The 20,444-nt window shown below is 31.6% G+C and overlaps 1 protein-coding gene across 1 annotated transcript; it reads right to left on the bottom strand.

Moving 5' to 3' along the window:
* Positions 1-4,192: 4,192 nt before the first annotated feature.
* LOC139519671 (stomatin-like protein stl-1) lies at positions 4,193-20,234 on the bottom strand. The gene is made up of 10 exons (XM_071311886.1): positions 20,082-20,234; positions 12,655-12,792; positions 11,666-11,765; positions 11,122-11,180; positions 10,833-10,965; positions 10,370-10,426; positions 9,786-9,977; positions 6,280-6,359; positions 5,604-5,732; positions 4,193-4,435 (listed from the first exon to the last, which is right to left on the bottom strand). The coding sequence occupies exons 1-10, from the start codon at positions 20,121-20,123 to the stop codon at positions 4,250-4,252; spliced, it is 1,116 nt and encodes a 371-aa protein (XP_071167987.1). The 5' UTR covers positions 20,124-20,234; the 3' UTR covers positions 4,193-4,249.
* Between the last annotated feature and the right edge of the window lie 210 nt (positions 20,235-20,444).

Raw genomic sequence — 20,444 nt, 5'->3', positions numbered from 1 at the left:
ATCACTGACAATATTCTTATTTCAAAGCAGGGTTTGACTCTTGAAAGGGGGTCGGCAAATTGAAGTTTCAGTCAAATTAATGGTTTAATCTAAATTTTCCAATAAAAAAGCCAACAATATCAATGTATCTTGTAATGGGTGTATGAAGTTGATATAGCAGGCGTCGAGTAATGCGGTCTATTTGTACTACACTGACTTGAGAGAGTTTCTTTGCTTTCGCTATCGGCGTTAAGTTCAGAATAAGTTGTAGTTTTTCGTTCGTTGATAGTTCATCGAATTGAATTCCTATTGTGTTCAGTGTTGTAGTTATTTCTTGAAGTATATATATGGCGTTCTTCGCTATTCTGAAGCTTTCACATTTCAAAATAAAGCGTTCTATATGTTCTTCTTCCTTTGCACATAACAGACATTTCGGATCAGTCTCATCTTTGTACATTCTAATTACTTTGCTCTGAAGGTCGTAAGTCTGTACGTAGCTTTAATTTTACTGACTATCTTGCTGTATCGATAGTAGAGTGGCAGTTGATTTTGAATAGATGGTGTATATTTCCGGTTCTCAAATTTTCTCAAAAGTCCTTAATATAATGGCTGTAACTGAACTATTGACCTATTCCAGTGATTGTTTATTGTCTTCATGATAGTTGATGTCAATACGCTCTTTTTAACGTGGTTGTTCAAATACCAACTTGTCTCCTGCAGGTCATACTTTCGTAACATATGCTTAATAGCAATGAACCAGCTACAACTTTCATAATTTTTTACAAGTAGTTGGCTTTTTGTCAGTGATTTTTCTTCACTGTCGTCAGGCTGGTTGTAGATGTTATTAAATATGCCTAATGGATGGATGGATATGCACCTGTGCCTCAATGGATAGTATCCTTGTGAGGATGGTAACAGTTATGTGTGCTACACAGGTTGGTAGAGAACGTAATTGCTTTAGGAGTTTTTTCTGAAAGTTTTCAAGAAGCGTTAGTGAGCTTGTTGTTGGAAGTATACTCTGTAATCCCTATAGTAGTACTGGAGATATGTTAATTTTGTACAGGTGCACCATTGTCTATACGTCAAGACCGCTGTGTCCATGGAATCCTCTACCAAGCAAACTATAAGTTCTTTGCCTTGCACTTGCAGCAGCATACATCCATTATTTAAAAAAATTTGCTCGACTTTTTTTTACCTTTCACAAGCTTCTGTCAAAATTTCAAATAATTCCACGAACGTTGAAAAAGTTATTGATGACTGAATCTGAATGTTCAGAGAGATGTAAAATAAAAAAAATACTCTGATGTACAGTCAATATGCTGGATCATGACCCAGCTGACAGGGCATGAAAATAGTTGTCAAAATTATATGTACTAATATATGTGTTAATACAACTGTATACAATAGTTATCAAAGGTACCAGGCTTATAATTTGATACGCTAGACACGTGTTTGGTCTACATAAAACTCATCAGTGATGCTTAGGGCAAAATAGTAAAAGAGCCAAACAAGTACAAAGTTGAAGAGCAATGAGGAACCAAAATTCCCAAAGTTATGCCATATAAGACTAAGGTAATCTATGCCTGGGAAAAGAAAATCCTTAGTATTTAGAAAATTTTATACTTTTGTAGCAGGAAATTAATAATAAACTGTTATCACAGAGATATGTCTCGCTTTTTTTGAAATTTCGATAAATTAATGCAAAAGTTGAAATTAAAATAGCAATACTTTCACATATAAGTTTTGCAAATATTCAGTCAATGAACCATGACTGAAGGTACACGCATGGCTAAACATCTCCATGGAAATGAGATATACAAATGATAATACAACTGCATACCAAATATAATTGACTTATCATTAGTAGTTCCTTTCAAACAAACTTTTAGACAAACTCATGCATGTAAACTAAGCAAAATTTCAAAGTAAATAAACCATAACTGAGGGAGCAGGGTCAAATAATCTCCATGGTAATGAGATGTGCCAGTACTAATACTAATGCATACCAAATATCTCTGACTTACCACTAGCGGTTCATCGTAAACTAGACATAATCACAAGCTAATACATTGTTGACACTGACGAAGACAGAAACTGCATATCTATGTCTCACTTTTTGACTCCGTCAAGTTAGACAAAAATGACCATATAATTGATATTCATGCCAACATCAAAGTGATGTCTACTGGGCTGGTGAAAAAATCACTGATCTATCCCAAGTTGTTCCTATCAAACTAAATTCAGCAGAAAATTCCACAACCGTGGATGCCTGCACTGTTGCTGCCAATGCCAATAGAAAAGCAACACCTGTTTCCCTTTTTTCAACTTTGTCATATGTGAGACAAAGACCTTGAAATAATTTGAGAACTTGATTGCACTAAAATAAAACAAGAATGTGTCCAAAGTACATGGATGCCCCACTCGCACTATCCTTTTCCATATTCCATGGACTGTGAAATTGGGTAATAATCTAATTTGGTATTAAAATTAGAAAGATTATACTATAAGGAACATATGTACTAAGTTTTAAGTTGATTGGACTTCAATTTTATCAAAAACTACCTTGACCAAAAACTTTAACCTGAAACTCCCACTTTCATTTTCTATGTTTAGTGGACCGTGAAATTGTGGTCAAAAGTCTAATTTGGCTTCAAAATTAAAAAGATTATATCATAAGCAACAAGTTTACTAAGTTTCAAGTTGATTGGACTTCAACTTCACCAAAAACTACCTTGACCAAAAACTTTAACCTGAAACTCCCACTTTTATTTTCTATGTTCAGTGGACTGTGAAATTGGGATCAAAAGTCTAATTTGGCTTTAAAATTAGAAAGATCATATCATAAGCAACAAGTCTACTAAGTTTCAAGTTGATTAGACTTCTGCTTCATCAAAAACTACCTTGACCAAAAACTTTAACCTGAACGGACGGACGGATGCAGACGGACGCACAGACGAACGGAGGCACAGATCAGAAAACATAATGCCCCTCTATTATCGTAGGTGGGGCATAAAAATGTTTGAATGTTATATGTGTATTGTTATCTATTACTTTTTTCCATTGAAAAATGAATACCAGGTAGAATGAAGACACAGTCTAATTCATAAAAATAATAAAATTATAGTACCGTACTAACTTTTTTGAATAACCAGTAGCGAAATTGGATTTGAATGTTAACAATAATATTATGCATCATTGATACAAATAACATAAAAAAATTCCTGAAGTCATCATGCTAACTGTTTTGTAGACACTGTTTCTTATTGTATGCACAAAACACAAAATATCTGTTCTGCAAGGTCATCCTGCAACTCTCTCAGATTTTGATGATCAAAAACAAAATCATTCAAAAGAATACTCTGACAATTCAGACAGTTATTTTCTTAATTGTTTTAAAACGACACAAATTCCAAAATGACCTGGCAAGTGAAGGCCTCAAGTCAAATAGTTATCAAAGGTACCAGGATTATAATTTAGTATGACAGACGCGCGTTTCGTCTACATAAGACTCATCAGTGACGCTCATATCAAAATTTTCAAAATCAATGTCTCAGAAGATAATAAAGCTGGAGTTTTTTTGAAAATTAGATCGCTCATTTTCTTCAATTTTTCCACATCTAAACTGAACTCAACAAAGGGAGACAACTGTTATACACTGGATATGTCCCCAATCAATATCATTTGGTACTATTATTGTGAAAGTTAAAATAACACCAGATCTTTGAATTTCCGACATAAAAAAAACATGAACAACTAATGTTTGAAATTAACTGTAACTGAATTGGTGCGAAGCTTAAAGAAATTTATCGTAGCTTGAACTTCTAGTGAAAATACTGTTTTCTATAATAACCATCGTTTTGAAAATCATTTGTAAAATATATATTGTCAGCATATGTGCTTAAAACACAATTGTAATATCAATTCCTCATTAAAATAACCTGATAGGGAGATATTTTCTTTTTAATGACAATGTACTTAAATGAAGACTGTAAAACTGTTTTAAGTTCAAATACATATGCAAAATTATTCAATATTAACTATTTAGATAACTAACTGGTTCTTTAAAATCCTGTCTTGCCTATTTCCAACAGATAAATAAATATAGTTATGTGGTTGAACTGCATTTTTATTTTATTCAAACCAAGTCGAGAAGACAGCTCCCCATGATATTGGAACAATTGTTCAAATCTTTCCAAAAAATGACAAGTCAATGTTAAGTTCACATACATTTGCACATAGAATTTTTATTATTATATCACAATTATAATGACTAGTTCTGTTTATCAGGCGAATCAAGTTCACTACTAAATAATGTGTGTGTGTCCGTATCCCAACTTTCTGGGTTTACATTAATGTTTGTTGGTTCTATTTGTTGTTTTTCTTTCACTTCTTCTGTCTCAGATAATGTTTGTTTCACTTTGTTTGCCTCAGACAAATTAGTATAAATAGCCATCGCCTGAAATATAAACAATCAGGTTTTAAGTTCTTATACACAAGTATATTGTTTTACCTAGACATTTGTTTGTTGTTGATACAAAAAATTTATTGGCATTATACCAATATAAGTTTATTTTCATTTCAAAGGAGATAAAAGTTGGACATTGGTAAAAATAAAATTACCATGGTTACTTTTAAATAGCATAAAACATTATTATCACCGGAGTTATATTTTGCGATTTTCATCTCTCTTTAATAATTGTTGTCCTAATCTACCAAAAATTATTCTTTCGTTTCACACATATATATGTAATCTCTCTATGAACTTTGCTGATGTCAAAGTCAAATTGCCTTTTATATTTTATATTTGTATTTTTTCTCTGCAAATTATTTGCTGTGTGTAACTGACAATGGTTAACTAGACTAGAATTTGCTATTTAGACAGGTAATTGATAGTTTTAGTATATAGAGATAAATCTACTCAAAACTGTTGTAGACTAGGGCGATTCACAGCTTTGTATTCTATATTGACACATCTGATCTATTGTTAAAGAATGTTAATTGACCATAAGATGTCTGTTCGATTTTTATCCTCAGGAGGATTTTAAAGCTTTACATATTTTGTAGACATCTGTCAATTGCTACCCTCTGAAATTTATTCAAATAATTTTTGGTATTGTGTTGCTATCTAAGGGATGTATCACAACATGTCTTGTTATTCAGACAAATCACCAAAAGATTTAAAATGGCATTTAGTAGATTCCTTGAAAGTTTTATTGAAATCAAATCTCTATCTTAGGGGAATTTCATATAGAAATGTCATCCCTAGATGTAGAAATGAGTCAAAGCTATGCTCAATATAAAATTTACAAAACCACTGCTTAAACATGCCATGAATCTTTCATTGATTTCATTTAGTTTTAGGACAACCAATTCCGCCTTAGGTAAAGGGAGATCAGATACAGTAAATTCAGAAATTATTGCGATATTTTTATTATTGCGAAAAATTTGACAGGGTTGTCATTGCAATAATTAAAACTTGCGTTTTGAAATTTTTATTTTGAATCAAACAGGATTTTTCGGAATATCGCAAAAATTGAAATGGCATTTTAGTCTAAAATGACAAAATCAAAATAATAAATGAATGCAATAATTTCTGAATTTATGGTAAGGTACTTTCAGCTTACCTGCGATACCATGCTACTAACGTCACCAGTATTGGCAGGTAATAAAACAGTATTGCCTTTCTGAGCTAGATTACTAAATGCTGACACATACTGTTCTGCTACATTGTAAGATACTGCATTTACACCATTCTGTAACATATATATCAGATAGACATTAGTATGTCAATGGGGACTATGGTTATATAGATTCCATCACTGCAACAAGTGTATTACGATATTTCTCCATCAAGACAGTTAAATTTTAATATTTAAAGTGCGAGGCTTGCTGAGCTTTTTAAATTATTAAAATTGAAAATTGAAAAAATGTTGTAATACACAAGTTATTGCGGTTGAATATGTTTCTCTAATGATTTTTATCCTTCCTTTTTAAAGATTTGCAGAAAGTTGTGTTCTTCATATGCGACGCCATCAGACATTGTTGCTTTTTTTCATGACATCCAAATAGGAAATTTCATAATAAATCAAGAAAATTTTACGTCTTAATTTTTTGACCAATCATTTGCTGATCACACACTGATCAAGAAATGTGAAAATAGCACAAAACTTATATAAAAAACACAATTTTAAAAATGAACTTTACAAGAAATGTCCTGAATCAGTTTTTATTGCATATATTAAATGACCTGGCTGGACTTAATCAATGTCATCACACTAATAGCATAAGCTTGAAACTAACCTTACTAGTTATAGCTTGGGCCACAACATTAATTGCATCGGCTTTTGCCTTTGCTTTAGCTAGAATAGCATTTGCTTCACCTGAAATGAAAACAAAATGTAGGCAACACATTATAATATATTGAATCGTGATTACACATTTCTACCAAACAAATCACTCTTATTAGCATTAATTTATAAAAATTTATTATTTGATTTGTTTTTCTGATTTTTTGTATAATCACTTTGATAATGACTAGTTTTCTCAAATTCTCCATCCCTTAAAGGGGCACTAGCTACGAGATGTATAAAAAATCTAATATCTTTTTTTTTTTGCTCAATCAATAATGAAATGCAAATAGTGAAATAATAATTAGCTTTTAGCAGCCAGTATGGTTCAATTTTGTCAAAATAAGCTAAAAAACATTGATTATGAATTATTCACTTGCAAGTGAATAATTCGACCTCATTGAATCCATATTCATGTGAACTTCAATTTAACCCCTTAGCTTGAGATGGATAACACATGAATTGTATGTGTAAAGTTATATAAAGGAAAAGAATGTCAACATTGAAAGTGAAACAAAGATAAATCATTTGATTGAATGATTTGATCCACAAATATGCATTCTTATATAGATAAAAACGATGATAAACATTTATTTTTTAACTATAATATGAAATTAAATAGACCTAGAATAATCCAACAGCACGAGTTTGCTTAATCTATTTATATCTATATTTATGTTTACATCGCTTGTATGGTCATCGCGTGACTTTAGAGGTCAACTCGATAATTAATTAGATGGCGTCTGGACTGAAATACACATGAAACGAAGCTATGTATTTTCATACTCATGCCCTCTTTATTATTTATTTCAGACTTTTAATAGTTTGGATAAATGTTTTACATTGTTATAAATAAAATATGAGAATTTTATCAAAATCGGTATATATGAATTTGACAGCTAGTGCCCCTTTAACTATCAAAAGTAAAGATTCTACAAAACGTTGCATCACTAACACAGAGAGTATCTAATGCGACTGTCATACAAGGGAGAGGTTTAGCTAGCCATAAAACTAGGTTAAATCCACTATTTTCTACATAAGAAAATGCCTGTACCAAGACAGGAATATGACAGTAGTTATACATTCGTTGATATGTTTGAGCTTTACATTTTGCCATTTGATTAAAGGCTTTAGGTTGTGAATTATCCGTGGATGTCTGTATTTTTATTATTTTACTTTTCAACAGAAATGGATTTACAAAGCCATCTTGCAGAATCATAGGCCTACACATACATCATTTCTAACCCCAAAGGTGAACTCAAAAACAGGAAAAAGTATGTTGAGCTGGCCATGGAATTCAATAAAAATTCCCAACTTGTTTTTTAAGATTTGTAATTAAAATTAATGTAAAGTAATGAAGGACCAAAGGAAGTCAGCACTATATTTGTACTCGGTATTAAATTTAAGAGTAGTTAAAATCTATGAAGGAAAATTCTTATTTAATATTTTAGCAATTTAAAGTTTTAAGACATATCTCAATCATGTAATGCTGAATAAGTTTTACTTTAAAAACAAGAGGCTCTCAAGAGCCTGAATCGCTCACCTGAATTTTTTTGGTTTAATCTCTCATCAATGATTATTTTGGCTTTTCAATTTATTTAAATGTTCTTTGAATCGTCCTATTTTCTTCAAAAGCAAAAAAAAAAAATTTTCTCCTATGTTCTATTTTAGCCATAGGAGCTATGTTTCTTGACATACAAGGAAATGAAATATAAAATTTATACTAGATACTCTGAAACTCTGAAACTCATTTAGCCTAAGTTTGGCTGAAATTGATACAGCAGTTTCAAAAGAGAAGATTTTTTAAAGTAAGTCAACATGATGAACAAATTGTGAAAAAAGTCTTTAAAGGGCAATAACTCCTAAAGAGGTCAATTGACAATTTTGGTCAAATTGACTTATTTGTAGATCTTACTTTGCTGATCATTTTTGCTGTTTACAGTTTATCTTTATCTATAATAATATTCAAGATAATGACCAAAAACTGCAAAATTTCCTAAAAAATTACCAATTAAGTGGCAGCAACCCAACAATTGGATGTTTGATTCATCTGAAAATTTCAGGGCTGATAGATATTGACCTAATGAACATGTTTACCCCTTGTCAGATTTGCTCTAAATGCTTTCCTTTTTGAGATATAAGCCAAAAACTGCATTTGACCCCTATGTTCTATTTTAAGTAACTGCGGCCATGTTTTTTGACGGATCAAAAATCGAAGCACACACATTGTGCAGGATAATCTAAGGAACAATCATGCTAAGTTTTAACCAAATCCATTCAGTAGTTTCAGAGGAGAAGATTTTTTAAAGTTAGCAAATATGATGAACAAATTGTGAAAAATTGTCATTAAAGGACAATAACCCCTTAAGGGGTCAATTGACAATTTTGGTCATATTAACTTATTTGTAGATCTTACTTTGCTGATCTTTTTTGCTGTTTACAGTTTATCTTTATCTATAATAATATTCAAGATAATGACCAAAAACTGCAAAATTTCCTTAAAATTACCAATTAAGTGGCAGCAACCCAACAATGGTTTGTTTGATTCATCTGAAAATTTCAGGGCTGATAGATCTTGACCTAATGAACATGTTAACCCCTTGTCAGATTTGCTCTAAATGCTTTCGTTTTTGAGATATAAGCCAAAAACTGCATTTGACCCCTATGTTCTATTTTAAGTAACGGCGGCCATGTTTTTTGACGGATCAAAAATCGAAGCGCACATTTTGTGCAGGATATACTAAGGAACAATCATGTTAAGTTTCATTCAAATCCATTCAGTAGTTTCAGAGGAGAAGATTTTTTAAAGTTAGCAAATATGATGAACAAATTGTGAAAAATTGTCATCAAAGGACAATAACCCCTTAAGGGGTCAATTGACAATTTTGGTCATATTAACTTATTTGTAGATCTTACTTTGCTGATCTTTTTTGCTGTTTACAGTTTATCTTTATCTATAATAATATTCAAGATAATGACCAAAAACTGCAAAATTTCCTTAAAATTACCAATTAAGTGGCAGCAACCCAACAATGGTTTGTTTGATTCATCTGAAAATTTCAGGGCTGATAGATCTTGACCTAATGAACATGTTTACCCCTTGTCAGATTTGCTCTAAATGCTTTCCTTTTTGAGATATAAGCCAAAAACTGCATTTGACCCCTATGTTCTATTTTAAGTAACGGCGGCCATGTTTTTTGACGGATCAAAAATCGAAGCGCACATTTTGTGCAGGATATACTAAGGAACAATCATGTTAAGTTTCATTCAAATCCATTCAGTAGTTTCAGAGGAGAAGATGTTTGAAAAATTGTTAACGACGACAGACGACGACGACGACGACCGCCAAGTGATGAGAAAAGCTCACATGGCCTTTTAGGCCAGGTGAGCTAATAAGTACCAGTACCCCTATAGTGTCACAAAATTGACCAATCTGAATTTTAGTGGCATACATTGTACCTTCAGCATTATTGATCTGTTCCAACTTGAAAGCCTCAGAGTTAAGGATCTTTGCTTTCTTTTGACCCTCTGCTACATTGATGTCAGCTTCTCTTTGACCTTCTGATTCTAAAATATAAGCTCTCTTTTTTCTTTCTGCCTCAACCTGCATTTGCATAGCTTCCTGAATTTTCTTCGGTAATTTCATATCTCCTGTTAAATTATAAATTCACTATTTTGTCAATTTTCAAAATTATTTCAATAAATATATATAAACACAACCAAACGTTTATGTAAAACATCATCTTTAAGCTTAAGTCACAAATTCATAACAGAAAAAGACAAACAGCAGTCTAAAAAACACTCCATACAAAAGTAAAGATTTAAAAATATTTAGTTCATTAAAAATATGGGGCCATCTGATGTGCATCCATGTGTAGGAACCATTTTGTTGTCCATTTGAAGTATAAGTTCTTAAGATCTAATGCAATTATAATCTTTTTACCAGAAATTATTTGTTTCTATTTTATTTTAATGACAACTGTCAGAAAAGAAATGTTGAATGTACATAAATTTTTACTTGACCTTAATTATATTTTACTTACTAATTTCATATCGTAAACATGTGATACCCCATGCTTCAGCTGCTTTGTTTAGTGCCTCTGTAAGAAAAAAACAAATTATACAGTTTAATGTGACACAATACTTTATATAGGTTAAAATCTTCCTACTGTTTGACAAAAATAAAGATGGTAGATAAAAATACATTATAACTGATTACTTTTATTGTTTTGTACATTTATCAGAATCACAGTTTTCTTGTTTGAATTCGTATACATATTTCATTTCAGAGCTTTTATAGCTCATTTTTGCAGTATGGGTTACACTCATTGTTGAAAGCTGTATGGTGACCTATAATTGTTCACTACACCATTTAGTCTCATTGGAAATAATACCACATCATCTTATTTTTATAATTTCTCTCTTTTGCTTGTCATGAAACAAATTTAATGTTATGCCAATCCATGTTTTTGTGATCCCTAGATATTATATCTATGTAATACTAACCCACAATATTAACATTGAGTGTCTCTCTCTCCCTAAATACTGTGTCTAATGCTATTTTTCCTATCTCAGATCTCATTGTTGTCTGAGCTAGCTGTGTGATGGCAAACTCTGCATCTTCTACCCCATAACTTGCCTACAATCACACAAAAAAAAATATTCACAATTATTGGTATTAAAGATTTAATTCATGTTAGACTGATTTTTACTGTAAAAACAAATCAAATAATACATTGGTAATTCTTATGATTAAAAGCAGCTAAACACAAGAAAAATATGTTGTTGTACTTACCTTGTGTGGGTCTGTGACACGAAGATATAACACACCATCTAAATTCAGTGTAACGTTATCTGTCAAAAAAGAGAGAAAAAATAAATAATTTAAATATTGCAGAAAAATAGTAGCAATTCACTGTGTTTTAAAAGTCAAAATCATTATTTAGAAATTATGAATGGAAAAGACCTTAGATAACCTATTCATTTGCTCACATTAAACACTAAATCACTCACCTGGAGTCTGCTATGAGGAACTTTCTTTGCACTTACTAGTTATGTTTTTGTCCTGCTAATTATTTTTAAATTAACACCTTTTAAAAAAATATTTCAGACATTTAAGGGGTAATAACTCTGTAACAACAAGTCTGATTATAATTACACTTTCAGGGAAGATAGAACTTTTCATGGTGATCATTGTAACAGTTGCAAAAATTGTTGGTTTTTTTTACCTTGCTCCTTCAAGAGTTAAAGAAAAAACCCAGCAAAATGCTTTGAAAATTGATCAAACTTGATATGTTAAATTAGGGCCCATAACTCCACAAAACACCCTGTATACATACCCATTGTTATAGCAGCTTGCTGCGGTACATCTATTGCCAATTCCTTTAAACTTTGAACATAGGCCACCTTGTGAACTATTGGTGCCAAAAAGTTGATTCCCTAAAAATTATAAATTATTCTTAATAATCATAAAATGTAAACAAAATAAACCTTTATAAAAAAAAATGCCTTAAACATTCTAAACTTATTGCAATCTACAATCTACAATAAGTCACATCTTACTTTTTGCTCCATTTTCCACTTTTCATATTTATTTTTACAAATCACAATAACCTTGACTAATTGTCATACTTTTAAGTATATTCTGTAACCAGTATGGTAATCAACTTATGCAGTGGTCTGCATAATTACATGTATGGTCAGTGAAAATCTGTTCATATTTCACTTAACACTTAAATATTTGTCAATTAATGGAAGATACATTATTATTACTATCTTCCTTCTAGATGGAGAGTTGTCTCATTGGCACTCATACCACATCTTCCTAATTCCAAATACAAATTTAGATTTATGATAGGTATATATACATTTAAAGTTGCATTTACAAGATTGCTTTTTCCTGTATCAAATTTCCTTATTTCGGTCTGTAATACAATGTACATGCTATAAAACATGACTGACATACTGACCTGAAATGAATTATTTGTTGTACAACCTGTTTTAATGGGGTTTATTTATATCACTTCTTTGCTAAAATGTTAGCAGGATCTGCCTACCCTTCTAGGATATTTGAGATCATGCCCACTTTTTTTAAGAATTGTGTCGCTCAATTTTTATTTTTCTATATAATGCTTTGTATACTGTTGATTGTCGTTTTGTAATTTTTTCTTTCCATGGCACTGAATGATTTTTGTTCCACTTCTGAGTTTGAATATCCCTTGGTAACTTTTTCTAAAATTCTTGATAAAAAAGGTGAACAATATAAAAATGATTAAGATATCATGTGACTCATGTCCCAAGAAAAAAAGATAGTGAATGTCATACATACTGGTTCTAATATTCTTGCATATTTTCCAAACCTTTCTACCACCCAGGCCTCTTGTTGCGGTACAAAAACAATAATAGTGTTTATTGGTGTTCCACCTCTGCCCGTAATGTGTCTTCGAGAAGCATGGTTTACCATCAACTAAGAAAAATACATCATACCTTTAATACATATATATGTTTATTATAAATTGCTGCTAAATATTTGTGTTTCATATTTGTAAGATACATGTAATACCAGCATGACCAGATAAATCCTATTTAAAGCAAACAATTTTTTTTTTTTGCTTTTTACGAGAGGACCATAACTATTTGTGGTTCTGCCTCTCTTTTGCTTTTTACGAGAGGACCATAACTTTTTGTGGTTCTGCCTCTCATCCAGGCTAATGATGTCTTTAACATAATTACTGACAAATACTGTTCATTGACATTCTGCTTTAAGATATTTATACCTATGAACATCTCTAGTGCTCTTTGTGGCATTTGCTTTTTTAAAAGCGTGGTCCTTGCATCATCAGTCAGGGGACTTATTGAAATAAGTGATTTTTAAATCACTTTCTTGAGTAGCAAATTTGAAGTTTTGTCACAAATTGTGATTTTGTCTGCGTTTCTGTTGTTTTGTTACATAATCAAAAATCAATATATCTTTGCTCAGTATATGATTAACTTCTATACTTAGGTGGAAGGACATTATTCAGGACATCTGGATTGTGTGTTTTTAAGCTCCGGATTTCTGGATTGATCCTTTCGTGATCCAGGGAATACTTTTTTGGAATTTCAGGATGTTTGGATTTAAATTCTGGACCTCAGGATTTCATGTTTTTAAGCACAGGATTTTCGGACCAGTACCCCTTCATTTGGAAGCCAGATATGTAAAAAAGAAGACTGTGTCTGAAGAATCAGCTTTGAATAAAAAAAAAAATAGGACGAAGGAAAGACAGAAGGATGTTAGTCGCCACAGTGGGGGGAAATTTGACTCAACCATCATTTTGTCTATATAAAAAAATTCTGTATTAAAAATAAAAATTTACCAGAATGTTTGTTTTGTGCCATGTCAGCAAATGTCTTGAAAGTAAAAGTTTGTATTACTGAAATCTGAAAATTAATACCTATTCTGGGTAGAGGATCTCCTATAGTTGGTGATCGCAATACTGGTATACCAGTATTGTCCACAATACTGGTATAAAAATTTTGTACCAGTACTGTAACTTTTTTTTTTAAAACAGCAATACTGGAATACTGGTACATTACTGATATACCAGTATTATAGTTGTATTGTTGTCTACACTTTAAGTGTGTTTGATCGTTTTTAAAATCCTCGTTTGTTCAAAATTCGTAAAACAAGTTTGTGAGTGACGTCGGGAAATGCGGTCAATTCATTTCATCTCATTTCATTCATATATGGACCATAATTTGGTATTCGGCCTTTGGTTTCTTTTTGTATCCTTTTTTATAAGTTCTAAAACTTTAACTTTTATTCTGTGGGTTGTGTTGGTGTTAGAATAGTATTAATGGAACAATTGAGTTTTTCAAGAAAAAAATAATACATTTTGATTCACCGTTTACATGACAGGAAACCAAACAGGAAACCAATCTTTATTTTCTTTATTTTGTACAATATATTTCAAAAGACATAAATGAACACCATTACTAGTGTTACTTGCTTCATGTTAATATTTAAAATTTATTTTCAATGTTTAATTAAAGTTTTTTAAAGTTTTAAACGCGACAGGAAACCATAAGAAACCGAAAGCATTTTTTTAGTTTTATTTTATTGCAAAATCTGCTTAAAATAGTCTGAACAGTATACTTTTTCTTAAAATCCATCTTAAATGTAACAGTATTATAAAACTCCTAAATATGTGTTTGTTTTGAAAACAATTAGTACAATTTATTCAGAAATTTCCATATTTTCTTCATTGATACAGGATACCATAATCGTTGTATCTTGATGTTTTAGCCAAAAAAATGTATTTATATTTGGTTTTGAAATTCCAGTTATATACAATTTATTCCAAATCATTGGCAATGTAAAATTCTTTAAATCCAGTAAAGAAAAAAACTTTTAACTTGGAATTAAAATCTTTAAAATAGGCACCATGTGATATTTGTGACCTGTAGACCATCTACATGGTTTCCACATTTTAACCTACTTTAGTGGGCTAAAATCAATAAAGTACTTCCTTTCAAGTCATGCATGGTAAAAGTTTACTTCTCCTTTGACAAGTTTATTGCGTTTCTGAAAAGTGTTTGCAGAACATGAATAAAAAAAAATAATTAAAAATTGTGACAAAGATACCAACTTTGTACATTCCAAGTGTAACGGTATATTAACATGTATTTTTTATTAAGTTATCTTTATTCACCTAAAATATCCAGTAATATTTACTGCTGAAGCAAAATCAATCCAACGAGCATCGGCACAATGATAAGAGACGTAATGTCGATTGAATTTTCCAAGGACCCTTTACATCGTTATCAGGAAACGAAGTGTGTCATAACGTCTGTCAAATCTGAAATCGATTTTGTCAAGTCATTGGGCATTTATTTTCACACAAGATCGTATGTAACATTATGCACATAGGAAAAACAATAGACCCCCGGTGCAATCTCTTTGAAAATTGTATTTTCCTTTTTTATACAAGACAAAACAAGTCTACAGATTATGTTTGCTAACATCCCATTGGAAACAAAAACAATGTTTAGACCTAGTATTTCATACATCCGGCCGTAAGGGCGTGATCACATGTTAGTCACATGTTTCACGTATGACCGGAAATGATGAGAACTTAACGACAAAAACAATTTTAATAAAAAAAAGGAAATAATCGTTTGAAATGTAACGCATAATGATAACATCATTTTCTAACTTAATTATTACGAAGAACAAAACTAGAATGTAAATCATCTCTGATTTACCTGTTTGAACATCTCGCGAGAGTTCATATTTGCATATTGTTATAAAGAATTTTATTACAACAAAGCAGATTACATCATCTAAAATTTGCGTTACGAAATTGGAAACCAAAGTAACGCTAGTGTTCTTACACCTGCTACAGAAATACTTATAGTTCTCTGCATTTTCTTCTGACTATTCTTATTGGTCGATGTTCTTTATTATTTGAAAGCAAATGTTACGAATTTGCCGGTGACGATTATCTATAAATCAGTCAGCGTTATGCACTTCGGAAGCGAAAAGTAACGCGAGAAACAACACAAAAATACTGTCGTATAATCTTTGAAATTTGTTAATTTCAATTTTTTTTCTAGGGAAGAGTAGCATACACTTGTATGTTGATAAAAATAAAGGCATCTTTAGATGTAGTTACAACTTTTCTTACAGTAATACACATTTTTATCACTTTTCTATCGTTATAGGAAACGAGCCCAATAGCAAATTATGGTCCATATGCCGGCCTCTATATATTCTTTAAATTAAAAAAAATAGATGTCAATGTTGAAATCTTTGTTTATTTTGATCTTTCAAAAACGCCATTTTGTAAAATTTATTAGACTGGTCCCGCGGAGTTACTTTAATACAACGGAAATAATTCTTTCAAAAATTGTAAACCAGTCGATCACGTGATCGGAAGTGAAAAATAAGCGGGAAATTTGAAAAAAATTGAAAAAAACGAAAAAAAATATAGCGACGCGTTTGCGTGGGATAGCGCCGCGGTCAGTGCAATACTAGGACAGCGGGGAATTGCAATAGCGCTGAAAAGCGCTGTGCTAAAACGGCCTGGGGAGAACACTGCTTTAAGGTGCATAATGTGAATAAAGGCAACAGTAGTATACCGCTGTTCAAAACTCATAAATCCAGGGACAAAAAACAAAATGGGGGTAACAAACTAAAACCGAGGGAAACGCATTAAATATAAGAGGAGAACAACGACATAACACCGAAACGTAACACACACAGAAACGGACCAAGCATCAGACAAAACACCACGAGAATAACAAATATAACATGAAAACCAAATACATGAATTTGGGATAGACAAGTACCGTGCCACGTCTGATCTCAATATCTCAAAAATAAGAGAAAACACAAACGACTCAACGTTAAAATGCAACACACACAGAAACGAACAATAATATAACAATGGCCATCTTCCTGACTTGGTACAGGACACTTTTAAAGGGGAATAAAAGTGGTGGGTTGAACCTGGTTTTGTGGCATGCCAAACCTCGCACTTTAATGGCAAAGTTAAATATAACATTGAAATGACAACATAATATTACAGGACTACATTACAAATAAATAGGAGAACATATTAGACAAAGAAAAACATGATTAATAGATAACAAAAAGCATCAGGTTTAAAATTCAATACGCCAAAAACGCGCCTTGTCCACACAGGACTTACAAGTGACGCCCAGATATCAAAGATCGAAAGTGAAAAAAGTACAAAGTTGTACAGCACTGGAGATAAAAAGTTGAAAAGGTTTCGCCAAATACGGCATTGTTTTTATGCCCGGGATAAGAACATTCTTATTATATAGAACAATTCATGCTATTGCAAACAGTAAATTTTATCAAATGAATATGAAAGAGATATACATAAAGAAACTGAAGTATTAACTAATTACAGAAAACTAAACCCGAATACATAACGCCCAGATATAAAAGATCGAAAGTGAAAAAGGTACAAAGTTGTACAGCACTGAAGATCAAAAGTTGAAAAGGTTTTGCCAAATACGGCATTGTTTTTATGCCCGGGATAAGAACATCCTTATTATATAGAACAATTTATGCTATTGCAAACAGTAAATTTTAACAAATGAATATGAAAGAGATATACATAATGAAACTAAAGTATTAACTAATTACAGAAAACTAAACCCGAATACATAATGCTATTAAAGTTTAACACAGAATAGACACATCCGAATCAGTCCAGGCGTCAACGTAATTACAAAAATGTGACGTCACATAAGATGGCGAAAAGGTACAAACGTTATGCCACATTTGAATTTATGAAATTTAGAAACAGCATGACGTCACATATGAAAAACTATCAAAGTGAGATAGAATTAGGATTGATTTAAGATTATATCAGAACTAAATACTGATAATTAATTTAAACAAAATGCATATTGCAATACTTATTAATAGCAATTAACTGTAATATATATATGTCCAGTTTGTTATGAATCCAACTTCAAACGTAAATAATCGTACAAAATTTAATATAATTAATAAAGGCGGTGATTAATTTTTCTATCCGTAACACCTAAATATAATAAAAAGACGTCAACACATTTGACAAAATCCGATGAGAATTACAAATATAACATTAAACATGTAAACTAAATACATGAATTTGGGATAAACAAGTACAGAAACACGTCTTATAGTAATGCGAATTCACATTCAGCAAAACAGTCACAATCGGGAATAAGTCACAGTTGGTAATTAAAAGATTAGACGACATAATGACAAACCACAATCTACCATGTGGTAAAAATGTCCTTAGCTAGTTTGGTTAAAGAGACATCATATGGATCCACCAATTCGTGATGGTGTCCATAAAATTTACGGAGTGTCAATTTTAATCTGTCCTCCTCATAACTTTGTTGGAGCAGTTTCTGCATAAGGAGCACACTCCTGTATATGAAGTCCGTATAGTGTGAACAAGCACGTGAATAACGTATCAATTGTGATATGTAAACACCATACGAAGGGGCAGAGGGTATGTTACTGCTGAGAAATGGGAAATTGATAATTGGGAAGTTGAAATCGTCCCGTTTATCATAGATTTTCGTGTGAAGTCGTCCATCTACGTCAATATTGAGGAAAAGATCAAGGTATGAAGCAGTCCTTCGAGTATCAGTAGTATCCTTAATTTCAAGTTCACTGGGATATATGAGATGTAAGTATTTGCTGAAGTATGGGTTGTTCAATGATAAAACATCATCAATACATCGGAAAGTAAAATTAAAGAATTTCGCAATGAATTTTAAGCAAATCTAGATATTAAAGATCAAATGGACATTAAATAAACTTTTAAGATTATATAGATGATAATTGTGAACTTAATTAATTAATTAACAACCAGTTAAAAATAATTACTATACTTGTACCAAGGATTTGTATAATAATACTATACAAATCCTTGCTTGTACAAATAAACAAAAGATTATTGTAATTAACTTATATCATTGTATATATTAATCAAACAATTGCTAATAATTTTATCATATTTCTATATTTTATTTAAGTCAATTTAGATAAAATAAAATAAACAAATGATAAAAGCAGACAATTCCAATGCTGATGATACAGAAGCTGTAAGGCAGCAACCATTTGATTTTCTGGGGTGGGGCTATGGTTTTTTTTTGGAAAAAAAAGTTTGTTTCCAGGTTTTGGTGAAAAAAATAATTTGTTTTGGACCCTGAGTAAAAAAAATTGTTTGTTTCACCCTCAGCTGCCACTATATGTAATGCTAAAATTGAAAGAAAAAAATTGTCTTCGGTTTGTCGCTAAAAAAATAGATTGTTCTTCGCCGAAGGCGAAAAAAAAAGTTTGCACAGAAAAAAAACCCATAGCCCCCCCCAGAAAATCAAATGGTTGCTGCCTAACAGCCATGCCAATATAAAATTCCCTAAAACATACTATTAGTCTAAGAAAGAAAACATAGCAGAAAGTAAAGAGTTTGTTAAAATGCTGAGACAGTATGTACAGTTCCCTTAAGCATGTTAAGAAAAAAAACATCAGAAGATTTAACACTTTCTTTGATGACAATCGCAGTGTATCATCATTGGCATCATCTGAAGTAAAACATACAATCATTCATGTCATATCATATGTTACTTTCATCATGCATATACATGTATACATGTATGTGACACCTTTAATACAAGATGAATAACCTAATATATGTATTGTTTATTTAAAAAAAAAACACAATACTTGTACAATACTGGAATACAATACTGGTACAAAATTTTTATACCAGTATTGCGATCACCAACTACAGGAGATCCTGGGTAGATATACACATAAATGCTGATCCCAATTTTATCTGTGGATCTTTCCAACCTGTAGTCAGAGATTACTCTGACGTCCAACGGCTGTTTTGCCAGACAAGCTGGGGCCGTGGGACGTCAGAGCTCATCCCATATCAAAAAGTGGATACTTGCCCATCCAAAATAGATGCGCTGCTTCGTCGCTTCTGGTGCCGACTGGCGGCCTTGGAATTATATGAATGGGCATCAATCTGTTCATTTTTCATTTATCTCTTCATTTATGTAAGTTTAACCTACCTGCCAACCTTTATTTTCTCATAATCAGACTGTTTTCACAGTGACCCATCGATTTCGGCATTTCGCCTTTCATTTTCAAAGACTATCCAACCTGTTGACACGGCAAACAGATAAAAGACTTCTATGTTTTTGCTATAATTTCTGAATACGGATCTTTAAAATTACCTTTATTAGTCTTGCACTTCTGATGCTTGGTGTTTTAAACATTTTATCTGTAATACATAGGTTTATCCTCTAATTATGTTTATGTAAGACCGGGAGAAGATTTCAGCATGCAAATACTTTTCTACTGAATTCAATTAAAAATTTCAACCTTGAGCAATAGGACTGAAGAAATTAGTAAACCAGTTCGATATAACAAACAAAACTTTTCCGGTCCACTTTCCGGAATATGCATGTACTTTCCTGATAATTGAACAAAAAGAAACATTTGATTCAGTTTTATTGTGTAATATGTCAGCAGATGAACAACCACTAACGTTTGTTTAATTTGTAACATAGTTCTGAATTCTAAATAGAGTAGTTCAG

This window comes from Mytilus edulis, chromosome 4 (assembly GCF_963676685.1).
Source record: "Mytilus edulis chromosome 4, xbMytEdul2.2, whole genome shotgun sequence".
Taxonomy (NCBI): Eukaryota; Metazoa; Mollusca; class Bivalvia; order Mytilida; family Mytilidae; genus Mytilus; species Mytilus edulis.
Note: the sequence above shows the minus strand (reverse complement) of the source record. Positions and strands in the feature narration are given on the sequence as shown.

Excerpts from the sequence above, each read along its gene's own strand:
- LOC139519671 (XM_071311886.1), bottom strand. The coding sequence starts at position 20,123 with ATGTTTAAAACACCAAGCATCAGAAGTGCAAGACTAATAAAG. Across the intron at positions 12,793-20,081 it reads GAAGTGCAAGACTAATAAAG|TTGATGGTAAACCATGCTTC; the intron begins GTAATTTTAAAG and ends TATTTTTCTTAG. Across the intron at positions 4,436-5,603 it reads TTAGTAGCATGGTATCGCAG|GCGATGGCTATTTATACTAA; the intron begins GTAAGCTGAAAG and ends TTTATATTTCAG.